Source organism: Mauremys reevesii, linkage group 1, assembly GCF_016161935.1.
Source record: "Mauremys reevesii isolate NIE-2019 linkage group 1, ASM1616193v1, whole genome shotgun sequence".
Classification (NCBI taxonomy): domain Eukaryota; kingdom Metazoa; phylum Chordata; order Testudines; family Geoemydidae; genus Mauremys; species Mauremys reevesii.
In genome coordinates, this window is record NC_052623.1 from 172,660,129 (window position 1) to 172,678,605 (window position 18,477).

At 44.5% G+C, this 18,477-nt stretch overlaps 1 protein-coding gene across 4 annotated transcripts in view; it reads left to right on the forward strand.

The window, feature by feature from the left end:
- Window positions 1–13,543: 13,543 nt before the first annotated feature.
- Window positions 13,544–18,477, forward strand: part of LOC120399100 (amyloid beta precursor protein) — a 324,609-nt gene continuing 319,675 nt past the window's right edge. For 3 of the 4 annotated variants that reach the window (XM_039526998.1, XM_039527007.1, XM_039527017.1), the window contains exon 1: window positions 13,545–13,708. In XM_039526998.1, coding sequence (XP_039382932.1) covers window positions 13,649–13,708 — 60 coding nt within the window. In that variant the 5' untranslated portion in view covers window positions 13,545–13,648. Of the gene's footprint in view, window positions 13,709–18,477 lie in introns of all 4 variants that reach the window. The other variant, XM_039527027.1, reaches the window with a different exon arrangement.

The following is an 18,477-nucleotide window of genomic DNA, read 5'->3' on the forward strand; positions in this document are numbered from 1 at the left end:
TGATGTCCTTGAGAGTTCTGTGTGCAGACCTAAATACTAAATGACCTTTAAATTGTGGGATAAGTTTTTGAAGTAGTACTGGAGAGATACTCGGTGCAACAAACATCTTATTATGTAATTGCATTGAATGTGCATGTTTTTCATAGCAGGAGAAAATTACTATTTCTCTGTGGTCATGCATGATAGATTGTCTGTCTCTTTTGCTTGTTGAGAGATGTCTCAAAATCAGCACAGAACGTGAAGTAAATGTATTAATAATTAGTATTTATATAGCATTTAGCATGTTCATAGCAATATACAAATTCCAATTAATGACTGGCACTGTTCTTTCTACATAAAATAATTTGAATAATTTTTTTTGCACATTTGGGTGCTCTGCTTACTTTGGGCCCCTCCATCTTATTTCACACAACTTATTTGGTGATGTGATCCACACTTGTGCATTCAATTACCATCTCTGTGCTGATGAATCACAAATTTCCTTATCAATTCATTCAGTTCTGACTCTGATATCTCCTCCTGGATATCTGGCTGTACAGTCAAGCATGACATGGCCTGATCTTTCCTCCAGACCATCTTTACCTCTCGCATTCTGTCATCATCAACAATGCCACCATACCTGTAACCCAGCCCTTAGCCTGGCAGTAATATTTTTGTCCCTTCTCTCCGTAGCCCATGTATCCAAGCTTTATCCAAATTATGCCATTTTTTCAAAAGCAATCTATTTCTCTTTATCTCTACAACTAACTCTTGTCCAGGCCCTTCTAATTTCCCATCTTGGTTATTATACCATTCTTCTCTCCAGCCTCTTCGACACCCACTTTGCCTTTCTCTGGTCAACAACAGTTGCTGCCAAATATATCTTCCTCACCCCTTGATATATCACCCCTACCCCAAACCCTTTCACTTGTTCCCTCTCCTCTGCCATGTAATAGTCAGGCTTCTTGACTTTGCCTTTAAGACTCAGCATAAATCTGCCTATCCTTACTTAACTATCCTTGTCTCTTTTCACAATGCCCACTCTGTCCCCATTGCTCCCATCAGTGCTACAAGCCTTGTCTGCTTGTTAGTCAGATTCTTAGACAGATATTTCCTTTGTACCTCCTTACATGTCAGTCCCTGTGCTTGGAATATCCTATCTGAGCTTACCTCCAGGCCACCATCTTCTCCACATTCAAATCCCTCTTAAAAATCTACCTCTGCCAAGACAGTCAATGAAATCTGATTATGGCTAGGCTGTGGGGACCTGGGGACAGGAAATATATCATCTTTTTTTTTCTCAAAAAGTAAAATACATTGTGTTACCAAGCATTCAGTTACCATAGGAAATTATCATCATGAGCACTTTACTGATATAGTGCCCATCATCTTTGTTTCTCTCATTTGTTTAGAGTAAGAACCTTTTTATGTGTGGAAAGTGCCCAGCACACTTACACTTCCAAACATATAAGTACGCAGGGTATACTACCATAAACAAATTAATAATAATTTCAACAGAGCTTTTGACTGTCTTGGCTCTTGTTACTTTCCTTTCAGACCTATCAAATTATTAACAATTGATGTACTGATTTGAAGCTTAAGTGGACTCTCTCAGCTGTAACAACATGAATTATCAGTGTTTCTAAATGTACATAATTTATTTATCCCGTTTGCCTGTGCTGAATTAATTTCAGGAGGTGCAGTTTTTCACAGTGCACTGTAATGAACAGGAGAATAAATGCCAGTTAAAAAGTAACGAAATTAATTGGCATCACAACTTAAATCACTGAGATGCTGTTGCCCCAGAATGAAAACCAATCATAGGATGTCCTCAGGCATTTTGCTGTTTGTCTTTTGGTTGGTTGGTTGCCAGGTTGGCTTTGTAAGTAGGGAAGCCACCCTACTTACACCACATAATCTTCTTGATTTTCTCAGGCCTTGGCTACACTTGAGAGTTTCAGCGCTGGTGGTGGCTTTACAGAACTGTAACTTACTCCCTGTCCACACTGGCAAGGCACATACAGCGCTGTATCTCCCTGGCTACAGCGCTGGTTGTACTCCACCTCGACGAGAGGAATAAAGAGAACAGCGCTGCTGTTGCAGAGCTGGGGTGTCAGTGTAAACAGTGATTAATCTTACTACGCTGTAACTGACCTCCGGAACCTTCCCATAATGCTTTTAAGTAAAGATAACTCTGTTTGTTTTGTTGTGACGCCTCTGTTTGGTTTGTTGTGCAGAGCTGCTTAAAAAAAACAAAGCTAAAAACAAACACAGCTACAGTTAGCAGGAGCAGCAGATGCAGGGGATCCTTGGCAGATGCACAGCAGCCCTTGTTTGCTTGAACAGAGAAACAGAGGGGAGGTGGGAGAGGGAGCAGAGGCTGTCATGCAGCTGAGGAAAAAAAAAAAGGAAAAAAAGAAGGCTATTTTGATTTAGTGAATGAGAGAGAGTGGGGTGGGGAGGAGAAAGAAGAGGAAGGCAGCTGGCAAACCCAACTCCCCTCCTCCCACTCACCCTGTCTCCCCTCACCCACTCACTCTCCCCCTCACCCTCCTTTTGAAAATTGATTTGCAAGCAAAAGCCAGCTGGGAGCTGCCCATAATGCCCACTCACCCACACACACTGTAAATGCAAATGTGGCCACAACAACAGTCAGCTGGTAGCTCAGTGTGGCCAGACTGCAGCACAGACTCCCACACAGCTGTACGAAGAGAGCTTTAACTCCCAGCGCAGCTGCAAGTGTAGTGTAGCCATACTGTCTCTGTCTGTGTCTCTGGATCAGGGAGAGAGAAGAGAGAATTAAGTTAATACCAGATAGATAAGGCTGCACGAGACTGACCACATTGGGTGGAGAAGAGGAGAGGATGATATGATTTTATATCTACCTCTTTGATGAAAGGTAGACAATGGATACAGGATTGGTTACAATGAACACAGATTTCTGAGCTGTGAGAGAGGGACGTTGGAACCAGAAGGGTTCTTAGTTGTGAGAATGGGGGCATCCTGAGCCTGCAGGTGGGAGCTTCTGAACTCAGGAGGAAGGGCTGCAGAGCCTTAGGCCTGGTCTACATTACGTGTTTAAACCGATTTTAGCAGTGTTAAATCTATTTAACGCGGCACCCGTCCACACAACGAGGCCCTTTATATCGATATAAAGGGCTCTTTAAACTAGTTTCTGTACTCATCCCCGACGAGAGGAGTAGCGCTGAAATCGGTATTACCATATCGGATTAGGGTTAGTGTGGCCGCAAATCGACAGTATTGGCCTCCGGGCGGTATCCCACAGTGCACCATTGTGACTGCTCTGGACAGCAATCTGAACTTGGATGCACTGGCCAGGTAGACAGGAAAAGCCCCGCGAACTTTTGAATTTCATTTCCTGTTTGCCCAGCGTGGAGCTCTGCATCGCCACCTGTGCTGATCAGTCCCAAATCCAAAAAGAGCTCCAGCATGGACTGTACAGGAGATACTGGATCTGATCGCTGGTTGGGGAGGCAAATCTGTTCTATCACAGCTCCGTTACAGAAGACGAAATGACAAAGCATTTGAAAAAAATCTCCAGAGACCACAGCAGGGACTCAGCACAGTGCTGCGTGACAAGCGTAAAGGAAAGCCAAAGAATCAAATAGACGCTGAGGGAGGGAGGGGGGTACTGAGGACTCCAGCTATCCCACAGTCCCCGCAGTCTCTGAAAAGTATTTGCATTCTTGGCTGGGCTCCAAGTGCCTGAAGGGTCAAAAACATTTTCCTGGGTGTTTCAGGGTGTATGTCGTCAATTTACACCCTTCACCCCCCCGAAAGAAAAGCATTTCTCACCTTTTTTCAATGTTCCCTATGTCTACTGCATGCTGCTGGTAGACAGGGTGCTGGAGAGCTAAACAGCAGCATCCTCTCCCCGGTGGCAGACGGTATAGTACAGAAGGACTGGTATCCGTTCTCGTCATCAGCCCGTGAGTGCTCCTGGCTGGCCTTGGTGAGGTCAGCCGGGGGTGCCTGGGTAAAAATAGGAATGACTCCTGGCCATTCCCAGCAGATGGTACAGAACGGCTGGTAACCGTCCTCATTACAGCAACTGGGGGCTGAGCTCCATCAGCCCCTCCCCCCTGTCATGTATAAAGAAAAGATTCTGTCCTGCCTGGACTATCATAGCAGCTGGAGGCTTCCTCCCCCTCATTTTAGCTCACTAAAAAGTCTGTGTTTCTTATTCCTGCATTCTTTATTACTTCATCACACAAATCTGGGGACACTGCCATGGTAGCCCAGGAGGGTTGGGGGAGGAGGGAAGCAATGGGTGGGGTTGTTGCAGGGGCACCCCCTAGAATGGCATGCAGCTCATCATTTCTGCGGGATCTCTGGGGCTCTGACACGGAGCGGCTGTGCTCTCTGGTTCTCTAGTACACTTGCCCCATATTCTAGGCAGGACTGACTCTATTTTTAGACAAAACACTTGCCTATGCGCCCCCGGCCAACCTCAGCAAGGCCAGCCAGAAGCACCCATGATAATAGCAGACGGTACAGAACAACTGATAACCGTCATCTCATTGCCAATTTACAATGGTAGATGGTACAATATGACTGGTAACCATCTCTGCTATCTTGCAAAGGCAAATGAATGCTGCTGTGTAGCAGTGCAGTACCGCATCTGTCAGCAGCATCCAGTACACATACGGTGACAGTGACAAAAGGCAAAACAGGCTCCATGGTTGCCATGTTAATGGCGTCTGCCAGGGCAATCCAGGGTAAAAGGGCACGAAATGATTGTCTGCAGTTGCTTTCCCGGAGGAAGGATTGAGTGACGACATTTACCCAGAATCACCCGCGACACTGTTTTTGCATTGGGATCTCAACCCAGAATTCCAATGGGCAGGGGAGACTGCGGGAACTATGGGATAGCTACGGGATAGCTACCCACAGTGCAACGCTCCGGAAATTGACACTAGCCTCGGTACATGGACGCACACCGCCGAATTAATGTGCTTGGTGTGGCCGCGTACACTCGACTTTATACAATCTGTTTTACAAAACCGGTTTATGTAAAATCGGAATAATCCCGTAGTGTAGATGTACCCTTATGCGGTGAGGTGGGAAGGAAGTGGAGGCCTGAGCCTGGGAAGGAGTTGCTGTGGGAGGAAGTTGGATTGGCAAGAGGGAGCTAAGGGGAATTGGGGGAGGGAGCGTCTGTGTGAGGAGACATACAAGGTATTGACGTGGTTGTGTGAGTGCCGTTTTGTGCTTGGTGGGATCTGCAGATGTTTTGTTATTGATTGTTTTTATTTACATTAGTACAGTTTGTGGCTGTGGCTTTCAAAGAAGCCTAATGCAATTAGGCACCCATTTTTATTGAAATACAATGATAGTTGGGTGCCTAATGCCTTTGTACCTTTGAACATCCCAGTCTGCTTTTCAGTCAGGTTGCCTGGAGCTTCTGATAGGCACTTCTAAGACATTACTCTAAAAGAAATAAAATAACTGCATTCATTTTTTTCTCTATATTCTGTATAGAAGCATTACCCACTTCAGCTGAGTTCACTCAGAGCCTTAAACATTTTTAAGGTGTACCTCATTCCAGCTTCTTTTTTTTTTTTTCAATGAAGTGGTAAGATAAAGAGCCAAGGCTCTGATTCTACAAACAGACTCCTGTGCTCAGACAGAGCCCCATTGCCTTCACTCCATGTGGATGCAGGGATCTAGCTGCACAGAATCACTCGTACGATTGTGACCAGAATCTGGGTCCAATGGAAGTCAATATAGAATCACCATGATTCGGTTCAGAATGCTTAATAAATCCTAGTACAACTATTTTTTTGTTTTATCACTGTCCCTATCCCCTCCCCGAAAAAAGGAGGTTGGGGGGAAGAATTAGGCATCACATCTCAGGACATTCAAAACATATGCCACAAAGACAATGTAAGATAGCTGGCATACTGTATGAGTACAAATACACCTATGACAGACATTCTCAGCAACTTATTCTGTCTGTTTAAAAATAATTACTATTCCCAAATAAATTCCAAACCTAAATTTTCTTTGAGAAAGATTTTGCATGGTGAAGAGTGGCCTGCAACATCTAAGTATGTTTTAGTGAGTCCACTACCTGTATTCTTATCTTGTTAATACCTGAGATGGTGAGGAAACATAGCATTAGAATGTCTTCCAGCTGCAGTATTTTATTGACACAGAGATCAGTCAGCACAAGGCCTAAAACATGCAGGGAGACTCATTGCATGCAGTGAAAAGAATGCAGTGAATGGTAGATCCATTTTGCAAGGCATATTTGTATTCTGTAAAAAAAATGGGTAAACAAAATCAGGGATGGCAAATCAGAGTTAAACCAAGCAAAAGACACATTCTGAACATAGCTTCTGTTGAGATTGCATCAGCAACAATGGCCTCTACAACTCAATATGTGCAACCGGAATAGGCATGCAATAATATTGTATTTGCATGGCACATGGTAGTGTCCATACAAAAACACATCCTAATAACTGAGGACTTAGTCTTGTACACTTCCTTATTTATCTCATCTGTATGCCTTGCTTTTCTTGGAATTTAGGATTGTGTTCTCATTATTCACTCATCTCTATCACTTGTATTGTCTACATGAATCAGCAGATACCATGAACGGCTCCTAACTCAGTGTTATGCAGAAGAGCGATCATTCACATATAAGCAGGTCACTATGGCTACTGGTTACTTATTATGTAAAGCAAGCCTGGGAGCCAAATATTAAGGCACCTTGCAGAATTCAAATATAGTCTCTTATATGGAACCTCTACCCTCAGTGAAGTCATCCCCACCCATGGTTGCTGCTCACATTGCAAACTCCCATGGGTTTGATCAGGTACAGTTTTCCTTTTCCTGTTTTGGAGTAAGTTTTATAGTATCTATTTCCTTTGCTCATGAGGTGACTCCAAAGAGCTCACAGACTCATAGACTTCAAGGTCAAAAGGGACCATCATGATCAACCAATATAATCAGATCTTTCTCCTGCTCTGTCACTTCCAACTGATGAGTCCCCAGTTTATTGCAAAAAGTCTTGTTGTTTAGTCCCTAAATGCATGAACTTGCACTTTGCACTATTAAATTTGATCCCATTTCTATTACTCTTATTTATAAAATCATCCAGATCTTCTTGTATGATATTCCGGTCCTCCTCTGAATTGGCTATCCCTCCCAACTTTGTGTCATCCACAAATTTTATTAGTGCACACCCATGCTTTGTGAAAAGGTCAGTAATAAAAATATTAAATAAAAGTGGTGCCAAGACTGATACCTGAAGAACTCCACTAGTAACCTCCCTCCAGCCTGTCGGATCACCTTTCTGTATGACCCATTGTAGTCTCCCCTTTAACCAGTTCCTTATCCATCTTTCAATTCTCATATTAATCCCCATTTTCTCCAATTTAAGTAATTTCCCATGTGGAACTGTATCAAATGCCTTATTGAAATCCAGGTAGATTAAATCTACTGAATTCCCTTTGTATAAAGAATCAGTTCTCTTCTCAAAGGAGATCAGGTTGGTCTGGCACAATCTACCTTTTGTAAAACCATGTTGTATTTTATCCCGAGTACTGTTCACCTCTATCTTCTTAACTACTTCCTCTTTTGTAGTGAGGCATTGTGGCTCCCCGCCGCCCCGGATGGGGAAGAGCCCATCTGGAGGCTGGAGTGGGCGGAGCTAGGGAGCTCAGCCCTGCCTGACCTCAGAGGGTCAGGCGGCGACCCGGAAGTATAAAGGCTCGCCCTCAGAGCTCAGTAAGCCCTGAGCCGCTGGAGAGGCCAGACGCCTCCAGCCTAGCTCATGGCTGGGAAAACTCCACGGCCCAAGGCGACCGCCAGGACTGACCTGCCCTGCCCTCGCTACCCGGAGGAGTTTCTGGACCTGCCGCTCACCCACTACCCAGAGGACAACACCCTGACCCAGGTACTACCTGAGGGGGAGTCTGGCTGCAGCACTGCCAGAGCCCATGTCAGTGTGTTGCGGCCAGGATCCCCACTGACTAAGCAGCGGGTCTTCTGCCGCTGCTAGGGCCCCGGGCTGGGACACAGTGGAGTGGGAGGGCCTGCGTCCCTCCAGCCACCCAACTCATGGGTGATAGTCTCCTCCTTTCCCAGGGCTTTAGAGGCTTGAGCCTACTGTTGTTGCTCAGCCCTGCCTGAGCTCTGACTCTGCATTTGTTGCCCCGCCCTGACCTAGGGCCTGGGCTTATTGCTACTGTTTATAGTACCAGTGCTCAGCTCCGGCCCGAGGGCCTGAGCACCTGACCCAGTGTTGCCCCACCCTGACCCAGGGCCTGGGCTTACAGTATTTGCCCCTGTTACAGCAAGGGCTGCTGAGGGAGACCCCGCGGCCAGACTAATTCCCCAATATCACTAATGTGTAGTGAGCCGGTGTGGCTCTCCGCCGCCCTGGAGGGGGTCAGGCCCCGGCGAACCCTTGTACATCTTTCAAAATTTGTTCCAAGACATTGCATACAATTGAGGTCAAACTAACAGGCCTGTAGTTTCCTGGATCACTTCCCCCCAGCCCTTCCGTAAAAATAGGGCTATATTAGCAATTCTCCAGTCATAGGGTACAACCCCCGCGTTTACAGAGACATTAAAAATCCTAGCTATTGGACTTGCAATTTCACATGCCAGTTCCTTTAATATTTTTGGAAGGAGATTATCTGGCTCTCCCCCTTCCCCCACATCCACCCCCTGATTTAGGCCAATTGAGCTGTTTGAATTTAACTTTCACTTCGGCTATGGTAATTTCTACCTCCATATTCTTGTTCCCATTAGCCACCCTGCCACTACCCCTGCACTTTGTGACCTCCTAGACACTGTTTCTGAAAGATAGTTACACAATGGCAAGTAGATTAATTTATAATCGTAACAGTTAAAAAGCCAGCATAAACTGTATGGGATTTCAATTACAATGAATTCTGTGCTGTTAAGAAATTCTTTTGGACAGGTCTGAAATGTACTTAGAAATTTTCTCCTACATTTTTGGAGCTGTGGAGAAATAATAATACAGGCTGGGACTGTCAATGAGGAGTTAGACACTCAAATCCTATTTAAATTCAATGGGATTTGAGAATTTATCTCCCTTTAAATTAATTTGAAAATACTAACTTAATGCATTTATGTTCTCTAAGTGAATTACAAAAGAGGGTGGGCATTATAATTCCCAATGGAGAAAATGAGGGACACCGAAGTTAAGTGACTGTAAGGTAAGACAATGAGTCAGTGGCAGAGTCTGGACCTGATTTGGAGCCCTCTACACATCCTGAGAACAACTGAAGCCATCTCAATGAAGGTATTGGCTACATCTGTCCTATACTTAAAGTTGACTGAAGAAGCATCTATAATGTGAATAAAATATAGTTGGGAATGGGGCTAATAGCGGCATGAGGGATAATTTTATAACGGGAGAGAATAAGTCACCATGATTTGCACCTGACTGGATATCAGTCAGCAGATATAAAGAAATGTTATGCACGCTGCACAATTAAAGGGGCACAGCTGAAGACATCTGGAATTACTTTAATCGAATCCATGCACAAGAGGTCTTTCTGCCTTCAGAATTCATGTATGACTCCTATCATAATTCTCTGATGTGAGATTTTGACATGCATCAAGGGAAAAATAGGCCTCACTGACAGTCTACTGTCTGATATTAAAATAATATAATATTTTAAGTGTTGAGCCACTATATTTTCTAACTACCACCTTGTCTCCCTTCAGCTGTTGTTTTGTATTTTCTTTTTTCTGTGGAGAGGGAGTGGATATTTAACAATCACTCCTTTCTCCCAAGGCTGAAATAGCCCATATCTGTTCAACTTCTGGGCACAAAGCAAAGCCCATCTGTTTTTATTTTGTTTTTTGCCCCTGGCATTTTGTGGGAGTGAAGGTATAGAAGGGGTAGAATGAAGTATTGGTTTACTTGTTTACTATTGGCTATATATGGATTTTGTTAGGGTGTGAAGCAAATTGGGATGTTTTAATATACTGTACAATATTGTATATGATTTTAAGTAATGGCAAGGCTCTGAGTTTTTTGGATAAGAGCCTTTTGTTATCTTAGAAAGTTCAGTGGAAAAAATGTGTTTATTTGTTTTGTTGGGGAGGGTTGTCTACATGCAAAAATATTTATATCTTAATTTATGTTTTTACCATAAATCAATGTGACTCAGACAATGCACACCACTTCAAAACAGTCAAACTATGAAGCGTGGCATATAAATAGTATATCCACAACCTGCTATGAAAATTAAAGCTGGCTAAGAAAGCTAAGCAATTTAAAAAAATCACTTCTGAGCATGTTCAGTAGTCATCTGCAAAGAATTAACATTTAATCAGAGCCTACTACAGCCCTTCCCACTTTGTAGTATCACCTGTGCACATTCTCCCTTGCTCAGTTGCTCAACTTTCAGTCTCTTAGCTATTGTGATGTGATAACTGGGGAACTAGTGAAATTATCTTAGAGTTTTCTAGACTAGACCAAACCTGAATATCTATTCTAAAAAAACAAATGGAGAGGGGAAAAAAAAATCTTTCAGGACCTCTTTATATACCATGAAGAAGAAGGAAGAAAAGTGATGAGCACATTTTCTTTCCCTTTGTAGGTCATCTGCAAATTCTGTAGCACCCATAAACTAGTACTAAATGGGCCCACAGTTGTTGTTGTTGTCTTTCAGTATTGCAACTTTATATTTCCTTATACTATATTATAAACTAACATTGCTAGGTTGGACAGGTGTGGACTGGCTATACATGTGTACAGGGCTAGCTGCACCTTTGATTCCTCTCTGAGTGCACTTCTTCAGGTTTTAGGCCCCATATCCTTATGGAATCCTGTGTAAACTCAAACGCTTGTCTCTCTCACCAACAGAAGCTGGTCCAATAAAAGATATTACCTCACTCACCTTGTCTCTTTAATATCCTGGGACTGACATGGCTACAACCACTCTGCATACAATGACTTACTATATGCATGTGTTTGTGTATATGTTAGATATAGCTGTTGGACACTGAAGATCTGTGTAGGATCTTATTTGCTATCTACCTGCCAGAGATCACTGAAATCAGCAAGTGTGATCAGAGCAATTCCCAAAAGCCCAGTGAGTCCCTCCATGTACTGCCTGCTCATTAGTTTGCATGAGAAGGTTCATATATGTATGAGGCTAAACTGCCTTCTAAATGTATGTGCTTGAATCTGAAATAAACCTGTGGAGTTACAATAATAAAATATATTATCTATCCACCTTATAGAATGCTCCAGTTAAACTCATGTGGCATATATCTGGAGGGGGGATGGGAGGCTGGGTGGGAGGGGGGGGATTGGCTGGTGTAAAATTAATTGATAAGCAAATAATATCTGAACCTAATGTAGCTAATCTAACACTTGTTTATCAAGATGAGATTAGAGTGTATATCTCAGAGTAAAATACAGGGAACACATTCCATAGTTTGGAGCATAGGTACTAAAGCTCATTCCTGGCTAAATTCCCTCATCTTGTAGTATGGCCCAGGAAGGCGCAAAATGCCATGAGGGTCCTCTTGCAAAATCTTTGATTATTGTTCAATCAGTGGGCGGACTTTGCTCTTCTAAAGGCCCACCCACATATCATATGGATTCACATGAATCCAAGACCATCCACTGCGAGTCCCTGTGCCTGCATGCCAGCTCTGTGGCTCTGGACTTGATCTTTGATAAAGATGAGGCTTTGGCAGCAGAGCTTCAGCTTTCCCTCAAAAGGAGGTAGATACCAACTTCAGTGTAGAAACAGCAAAAAGGACACTACAGCTACAGGAGCTATTAACATCTTTTCCATATACTCCATTACAGGAGGTAGGGACAAATTACATGGCTCCCTTCATTTGGCCTGGCCACTTCTCCACCCTATGTGGATTCTGGACTGGACTCCGGGGAGGTCCAGAGGAGTGGGTGGACAGTGTTGCAGAGGCAGCTCCTGTCTGTGAGAAAGAGGAGATATGCAGGCCGACGGTCTGTGTATGGATTTGGGGAAGCATGGTCACACCCAGAGATTTTAAATTGCAATTTAAACAAGCTGAAACCATTGACAATTTTTAAGCCCACATACCTACTTTACATCATAGAGGGAGATTCCCAGTACTGATGGTTTCTTGAAATGAACATGAATTTTGATAAAGATAATGGTTGTACAAAACATTTGCTTCTAAATTTGGAAAAAACACTATAAAATAGTTTTTTTGTGGGCTTTAGGGAGAGGGGTTTACTAAAAATAGGATTAATTTTGAATGGATCACTTGGTACTTTTGAAACTGTATGTCGATGAAGATAACTTCACAACAAAATATGCAATTTTTCTAACTTTCACACATTTCAGTGTGAAACTATGATAAAGATTATCCATTTAGGCTTCCTTTCAGATTTATTATACACATTATATTATACAATATTAATTCTGTTGAGGCAGCAAGAAAATAGTTTTTCATCATGTCTGGGTCTTGGGTCCCAATCCTGCAAGCACTTACACATGTGCCTAGCTTTACTCCTGTGAGTCATACTATAAATTCAAGCACAGATGCTGCAATTAGTAGTAAGCAATGGTGCCCCCTTATGGGTACAGCTATCCACCTACAAGGTATCAGTTGTAAAATTTTGGCCTTGCTCTTGTGTGTTTGTAGGACTGGGGTCTAGGGAATTGACCCTGTGCTTACCTACAGGATATAGCACCCCGATAAAGTCATTAGATCATGGTATAACTTATCAATGTTTGAAGAGACTAGTTTAATATGACAACTAGCCAGTTTGTAAAAAAATGAATGAAGAGCAAAATGTCTCCAAATAACCTGCTGTTAACTTGTGAATGTGTGTTTGTGGAGACGTCACAAACATTTTGGGGGTTATCTCTGCGCATTTTATATATATTTAAAATAGGGATGACTGATCAGTCAACAAAGTACCTATAGGCATATGGGCATTCTGTAAAAGATATGAGCAAAAACTGCTGCAGGCAGAGAATTACAATAGCTTTCCGAACAAAGAAGATATCTGTGATCCCAGAGCAGGTAAAAACATGTTCTAGTTACAAAGCAGTCATACAAATCCAGCATCAGTTTAATGCCTGAACTCTTCCTCCTAGGAGATGGGCTCCAGGACATAAAGAACTGCCCCTCCGACATGAGCTTGGAAGCAACTAGCATAGTGTGACTTTTATTTGGGTTTAGGCACAAGCAGCGGGTCAGGCAGCAATCTCACCAGAGGGATGATGTGAGGGAGGCAGAGCTCGGTGTTTCCCACACTGCAACAGAAAGGCAGTTTGCTGTCCTTAAAAATAACTCCCGCCTGCGTCCTGCAGCAAATACAGAAGAGGAGCGGGCCTGACACCGCTCCCTCCAATCTGGGGGGGACACAGACGGGCGTGTACTGGGCTCTGTGGCTGCGAGTTTGGGCGGGCAGGGAGGTTGCTAGGGCCCGGGCCGGCTGGCTGCGCTTTCCCCGCGCCTCCGCTAGGGGTCTCCCCGGGGTGTGTGCGCTGGCTCGGGGCGGGCTGGGATATCAGCTGACTCGCGCGCTCGCCGGAGCTCGGCTGGTGCTGCCGCAGCTCACTCCGATTCCCCGGCGGCGGCGGCGGCTGGCAGCGAGCGCGCGGATTTACAGCCGGACCCCCGCCACCTCGCCGGTCCCCCCGCGGCGATGCTGCCCCATCTAGCGCTCCTCCTGCTGGCCTGCTCCTGCACGGCCCGGGCTGTCGAGGTAAGGGGCAGGCGGGCGGGGGGCTGCCACTCTCCTCCCTCCTGCTCGGCTTCCCGGAGCCTTTGTCTGCGGAGAGCCCACAGCCGCCCCTGTAGCCGGGTGGCTCGGGCACATCCAGGCGCCGCAAAGGTGGGCGAAGGGACCCTTGCCTGGCTCCCGAAAGGAGGGGCTGGGCTGGGCTCCCCCATCCACCCCCGCTCCGTGGCCAGGCTCCCCTCCCACCGCTGAACAATGGGCTTCTCCAGCTGAGCGGTGCAGGGAACAAAAGCGGGTGGGGGGAGCCGGCTGCGAAGTGCCGTGCACCGACCGCAGCCCCGTAGCGCCTCCGGCTTGCTGCTGGGTTTCATTGTGTGCGAGCTCCCCGCCTCGGGGGTGCGGGAGACATCGCCCGGGGGCGGGCGGGCGTGGTGCGGCAATGCCCGCCCCTTGCCCGGGGGGTGCACTGGGGCCAGGGTGCGCCTCCTCGGCGGGGGCAGAGGAAACAATCGTGCATCCTCTGGGGCGGGGATGCCCCGCGGCGCACAGAGGGCTGGGGAGCTTGGAGCAACGCCCGGCGCCTTGTTCCCGGCTAACTTCGGGGGCAGGAGAGAGCTACCCCCCCACACCCCCCCGCTACGGTGCAGGCGATGAGTAGCGGGGGGTGAGTGTCCCTCGCAGGGCAGGGTCCCCGGGGAGGCGCCTGCTGCTGCAGCCCGCGCCCTGCGGCGGCGCCCGGGCAATGCCCTCCTGCCCAGCCCCCGGGAAACAAAGCCCCGGCGCCTTCCCTGGCCTCTGCGGGCCGGGTCCCCGCGGAGAGGCTGCCTTGCCTCCGCCTGCCCCTGGCGGGGAGCAGGGGGGTTTCATGCCCCCGGGCTCTGCTCAGGTGGGCTAGGAGCAAGGGACATCCGCTGGGGGTGGGTGGGCGGGGAGGAGACGCCTTCTCCCGGCTTTGCAAGGGAAGGCGCTGGCCCCGCGCGTGCGGAGCCGGGCTGCGGGGGGTTTCTCTCGGCCGGGCGGGTATAGGGCCCGGCCGGCAGGGTTGGGGCGAGCGAAGATTAAGAGCGAGAAGATGGCGCCTCTGCAGTGCAGCAAAGACAGGCTGTCATGAAAGCTGCAGCCTGGAGAAATTCTCCCACCGCTAGGTGTTTAACAACTCTCCCTTCCATTCATGTCCCTGCCCAGCAGGCAGCCAGTGCTGCATGCAACATGGCCATGCCTGCGAGCAGGAAAAACACCCAGCACAATGTTGGGGGCCGCCACTCAGTCCCCGTTAAAACTAATACCCTAGTGTACTCTTCTTTCCCTACGGTAACTTTCTGTTTCCAACCTCCCCCCCCCCCACCTTCTTAATTATTGCCATGTAATTCTGGGGTGGGGAGGGTTCCCTTGTGAAAAACATCCCAACACCATGCACAGGTTAGCAAAGATTTGGTAGATGCTCGAGGATTTCCCCCCTCTGAAGGGAACTGTGGATGGGTAGAAAGAAGAATTGAATATGTCCTAGCTCCTTCAGAATTGAGGAGGTTCTAAAAAGAGAGAAGGAATCTTAATTTCTTAAATAGGATTTATTTAAGACACAGTGAGTCTTAGTGGGTAACAAATGCAAGTGCAGCCTGGTTGCTCCCCTTCATACAATCAGTATGCATCAGGACAGAATCATCTTCTGATCTTGTTCTGTTCTTGTTTTCCAAATCTTTCCTTCAGAGGCACAAGTTCTCCCTCTCTGAATAAAGTGATTAATGCCTTGCTAGGAAGGAGGAATTCAAGGAATGGCAGTGTAATAAAAACAAACAGCAAGCTCAGTCTAAACAGCCAAGCAAAAACCTACTGACTGCCCTTCAGCAATGAACCACCAATCTTTATTTCCCAGGGGGGCCCTTCAGAATATCTTACTCAAGATAGATAAGATGAGGAAGGAACACTTTTTTTATTAAAAAACTTCTCCTGAAATAGTTAATAAGAATATACATAGAACTCAAACGTTAAAATTGTTACATAGGGTTAAAATTAAAGAGCTTTCGATTCAGGGTCTAATCTACCTGCGGAGTGCAGTTCTTACAACTGAGAGTGATCTCAGGGAAGCTTGCAGGATTAATTTTTAAATGGTTCAGGTTCTGTCAACTTGATTCAATCCAATATTGTTTTAAATATGAATGAATTAAATCTCCACCTAGGTGCTGTTAGCAGAAAACTAAAATCAGGTTACACATAGAGACAGAAAACAGGAGGTAGAAGAAGAGGGCAAATTTTTTACATCTTTATTTTGCTAAAATATTGTCTTGGGCTCTGATACTGCAAACATTTATGCATGTGAATAATTATCCATGAAGATGGCAAGAGTAGTCCCACTCACATGTATAAGTGCTTGTAGAATCAGGGTCTTGGATTTTATCAGTTTTGTGTTTCTATGGGAAAGATTAATTTTAGGAGCCCTTCCCTCACCCATCTTTTTAGTGCTGTGTGCTGAAGAGCGATATTCTGCATTTTTCAGCTTGGCACTCTTTGTCTTGAAATAATTCTTTTAATCAAGAATATCATTGTATGCGCAGAGAGTCCCTGTTTTATTCAGTGACCTGTATTACATGGAATTCTCAAATTACATTGCATTTAATTGTAGACATTTTGTTTTTAACAGCATTCAGCATAGGAAAAGGCCTTACATTATCTTCATATGGTCAAAAATATACCTGTGCAAACCTGATACTATAGTATTTTTAATGTTACTTCAGTATATTATTAGAAACATTTGATGATGGAAGAAGTTGGGGAGAAGGTGAGGTGGAGAAGACAGAATTTGCCTCAGTTGAAATGGCTGTTTGCTCCTATCTGAGTGTTTGCTGCTGCTTTAGAGTCTTTTAAAATCTTTCTTCTAGGAATAGAAGGTTTTTCTCCTACAGTTTAAAATTGCTTTTGGAATTCATAAAGTAGCAGGAATTCCTGCAGTTCTTGTTTAAGAAATCTTCCCCGTCCTATGTTTTTGGGGTGGGGGTTAGAGAGGGGGAAGTAGAAGTTAGGACAAGGAGGAGAAATTGTTTGAAATGGCACATTGAGGAGAATACCTATCCTATCCAGATATATTAAGGCTTCTTGAATCATTTTTAAAAAAAATGCAGTCCTTATTACTAGTGTATTAACCTTATACTTGTTTAAGTAACTTTCTTGTTTCATCCCACGTGACTGACTTGTGTTGAAGAATTTAAGATCTATTAAGCAAAAATTGTCATGAGTATGAACAAGTGATATACCTGTTCATAAGCGGAGTATTTTTGATAAAAAAGTGACGCATCAAAGAGCAGGGGTTGGCTTATAAATGGGTCTACACCAAAATTTGATGACTTTAAACTCTATGGAATCATTGAATTGAATATCTAATAGATTTAGTTTTGTTTACCTGAAGAGTCTACAGGCATGGAGCCCCTCAGCTCCCTGCGGCCGCGGTTCGCCATTCTCAGCCAACCATTTCCCGCAGCTCCCATTGGCTGGGAACGGCGAACCGTGGCCACAGGGAGCTGAGGGGCTCCATGCCTGCAGACGCTCCAGGTAAACAAAATGTCCCGACACGCCAGTGGCTTACCCTGACAGGCTGGGAGCCAAAGTTTTCCAACCCCTGAAATGTACGATTGGCTTATGAAAGGGTCATACCATTTTTTCTATTTTTACCTATCCATTTAGGGGGGTTGGCTTATAAACGAACGGGCTAATGAACGAGTATACGTGGTATATAGTTGGAAAGCCATTTCTGCTTCTAATTATCATACTTTTGAATAGATATTTTCTCTGTTACCTATTTCCACTAATTGATTTCAATAAATTAACACAATCAGGCACAATTAAGTTGTCTTCCTGAATTTCTTAGTGAACAATCTCATTTTATTAGCTGAGATTTTCTTTTTCAATTAGAGCATTAGTGGAAATATCAAGATTTCTCTCAGCTCTGTTTTGAACGCTCTAGTTGTTCCAATGTTATTTACAAGTGAGGTGGTTCTAGCATATTAATAAAACTAAAATTAAGATGTTTAAACAGGTTGTACTTTAATTCATTTGGTATGTTAGCCCTTAGAAAGTTATTGGAGTTAATGAAAATACAAAACATTTACTAACACTAACAAAATTCTTGATGTAGTGACTTGTAGAATTTTCTCCCCAGACCTCTCATTTATTTTAAGGAAGAAGATAGCTGTTGGGATTTTTTTGTTAATGGTTTGCCTTTTATTAAGAAAAGAAACACCAAAAAACCCAACCTGTTTAAAGGAAAGACATCAATTTGAAATCTAGACAGTAATTAAAACAATACAAACATATAAATTAGTTGCTGTACCTGCGCCTGTGTCCCCTGAAACCAAAGTTTATAGTTAACAAACTTTTTGAAATTTCTTTAAAAAAAAAAAAGGAGAGCACTTTTCTGTTACTGTCAAAGACCTACCTCAACAAGAGAAAACGATTATACAGGGGAAACAGTGAAATTGGTTCTACACATGATGCTGGCCATTCAAATAGTAAAAGATAACTTGTTATAGTAATGTTACTAAGCAATAGGTAAAGAATATTCACACAAGTATCTTTTTATGAGATGAAGAGGCTGAGGTCACTTTTTGTAGTTCACAAGCTTGTGTCTTTCACAACAGAAATTGGTTCAATAAGAGATTACCTTGCCCATCTTGTCTCTCCCATTATATCCTGGAACCAACACAGCTACAGCATCACTACAACTACTTTTAAGAGACACACTTTCTGGAGAAAGATTATAAATTACTTCATGTTTTCATAAAACAAACTAAAAGCGAGTGGAA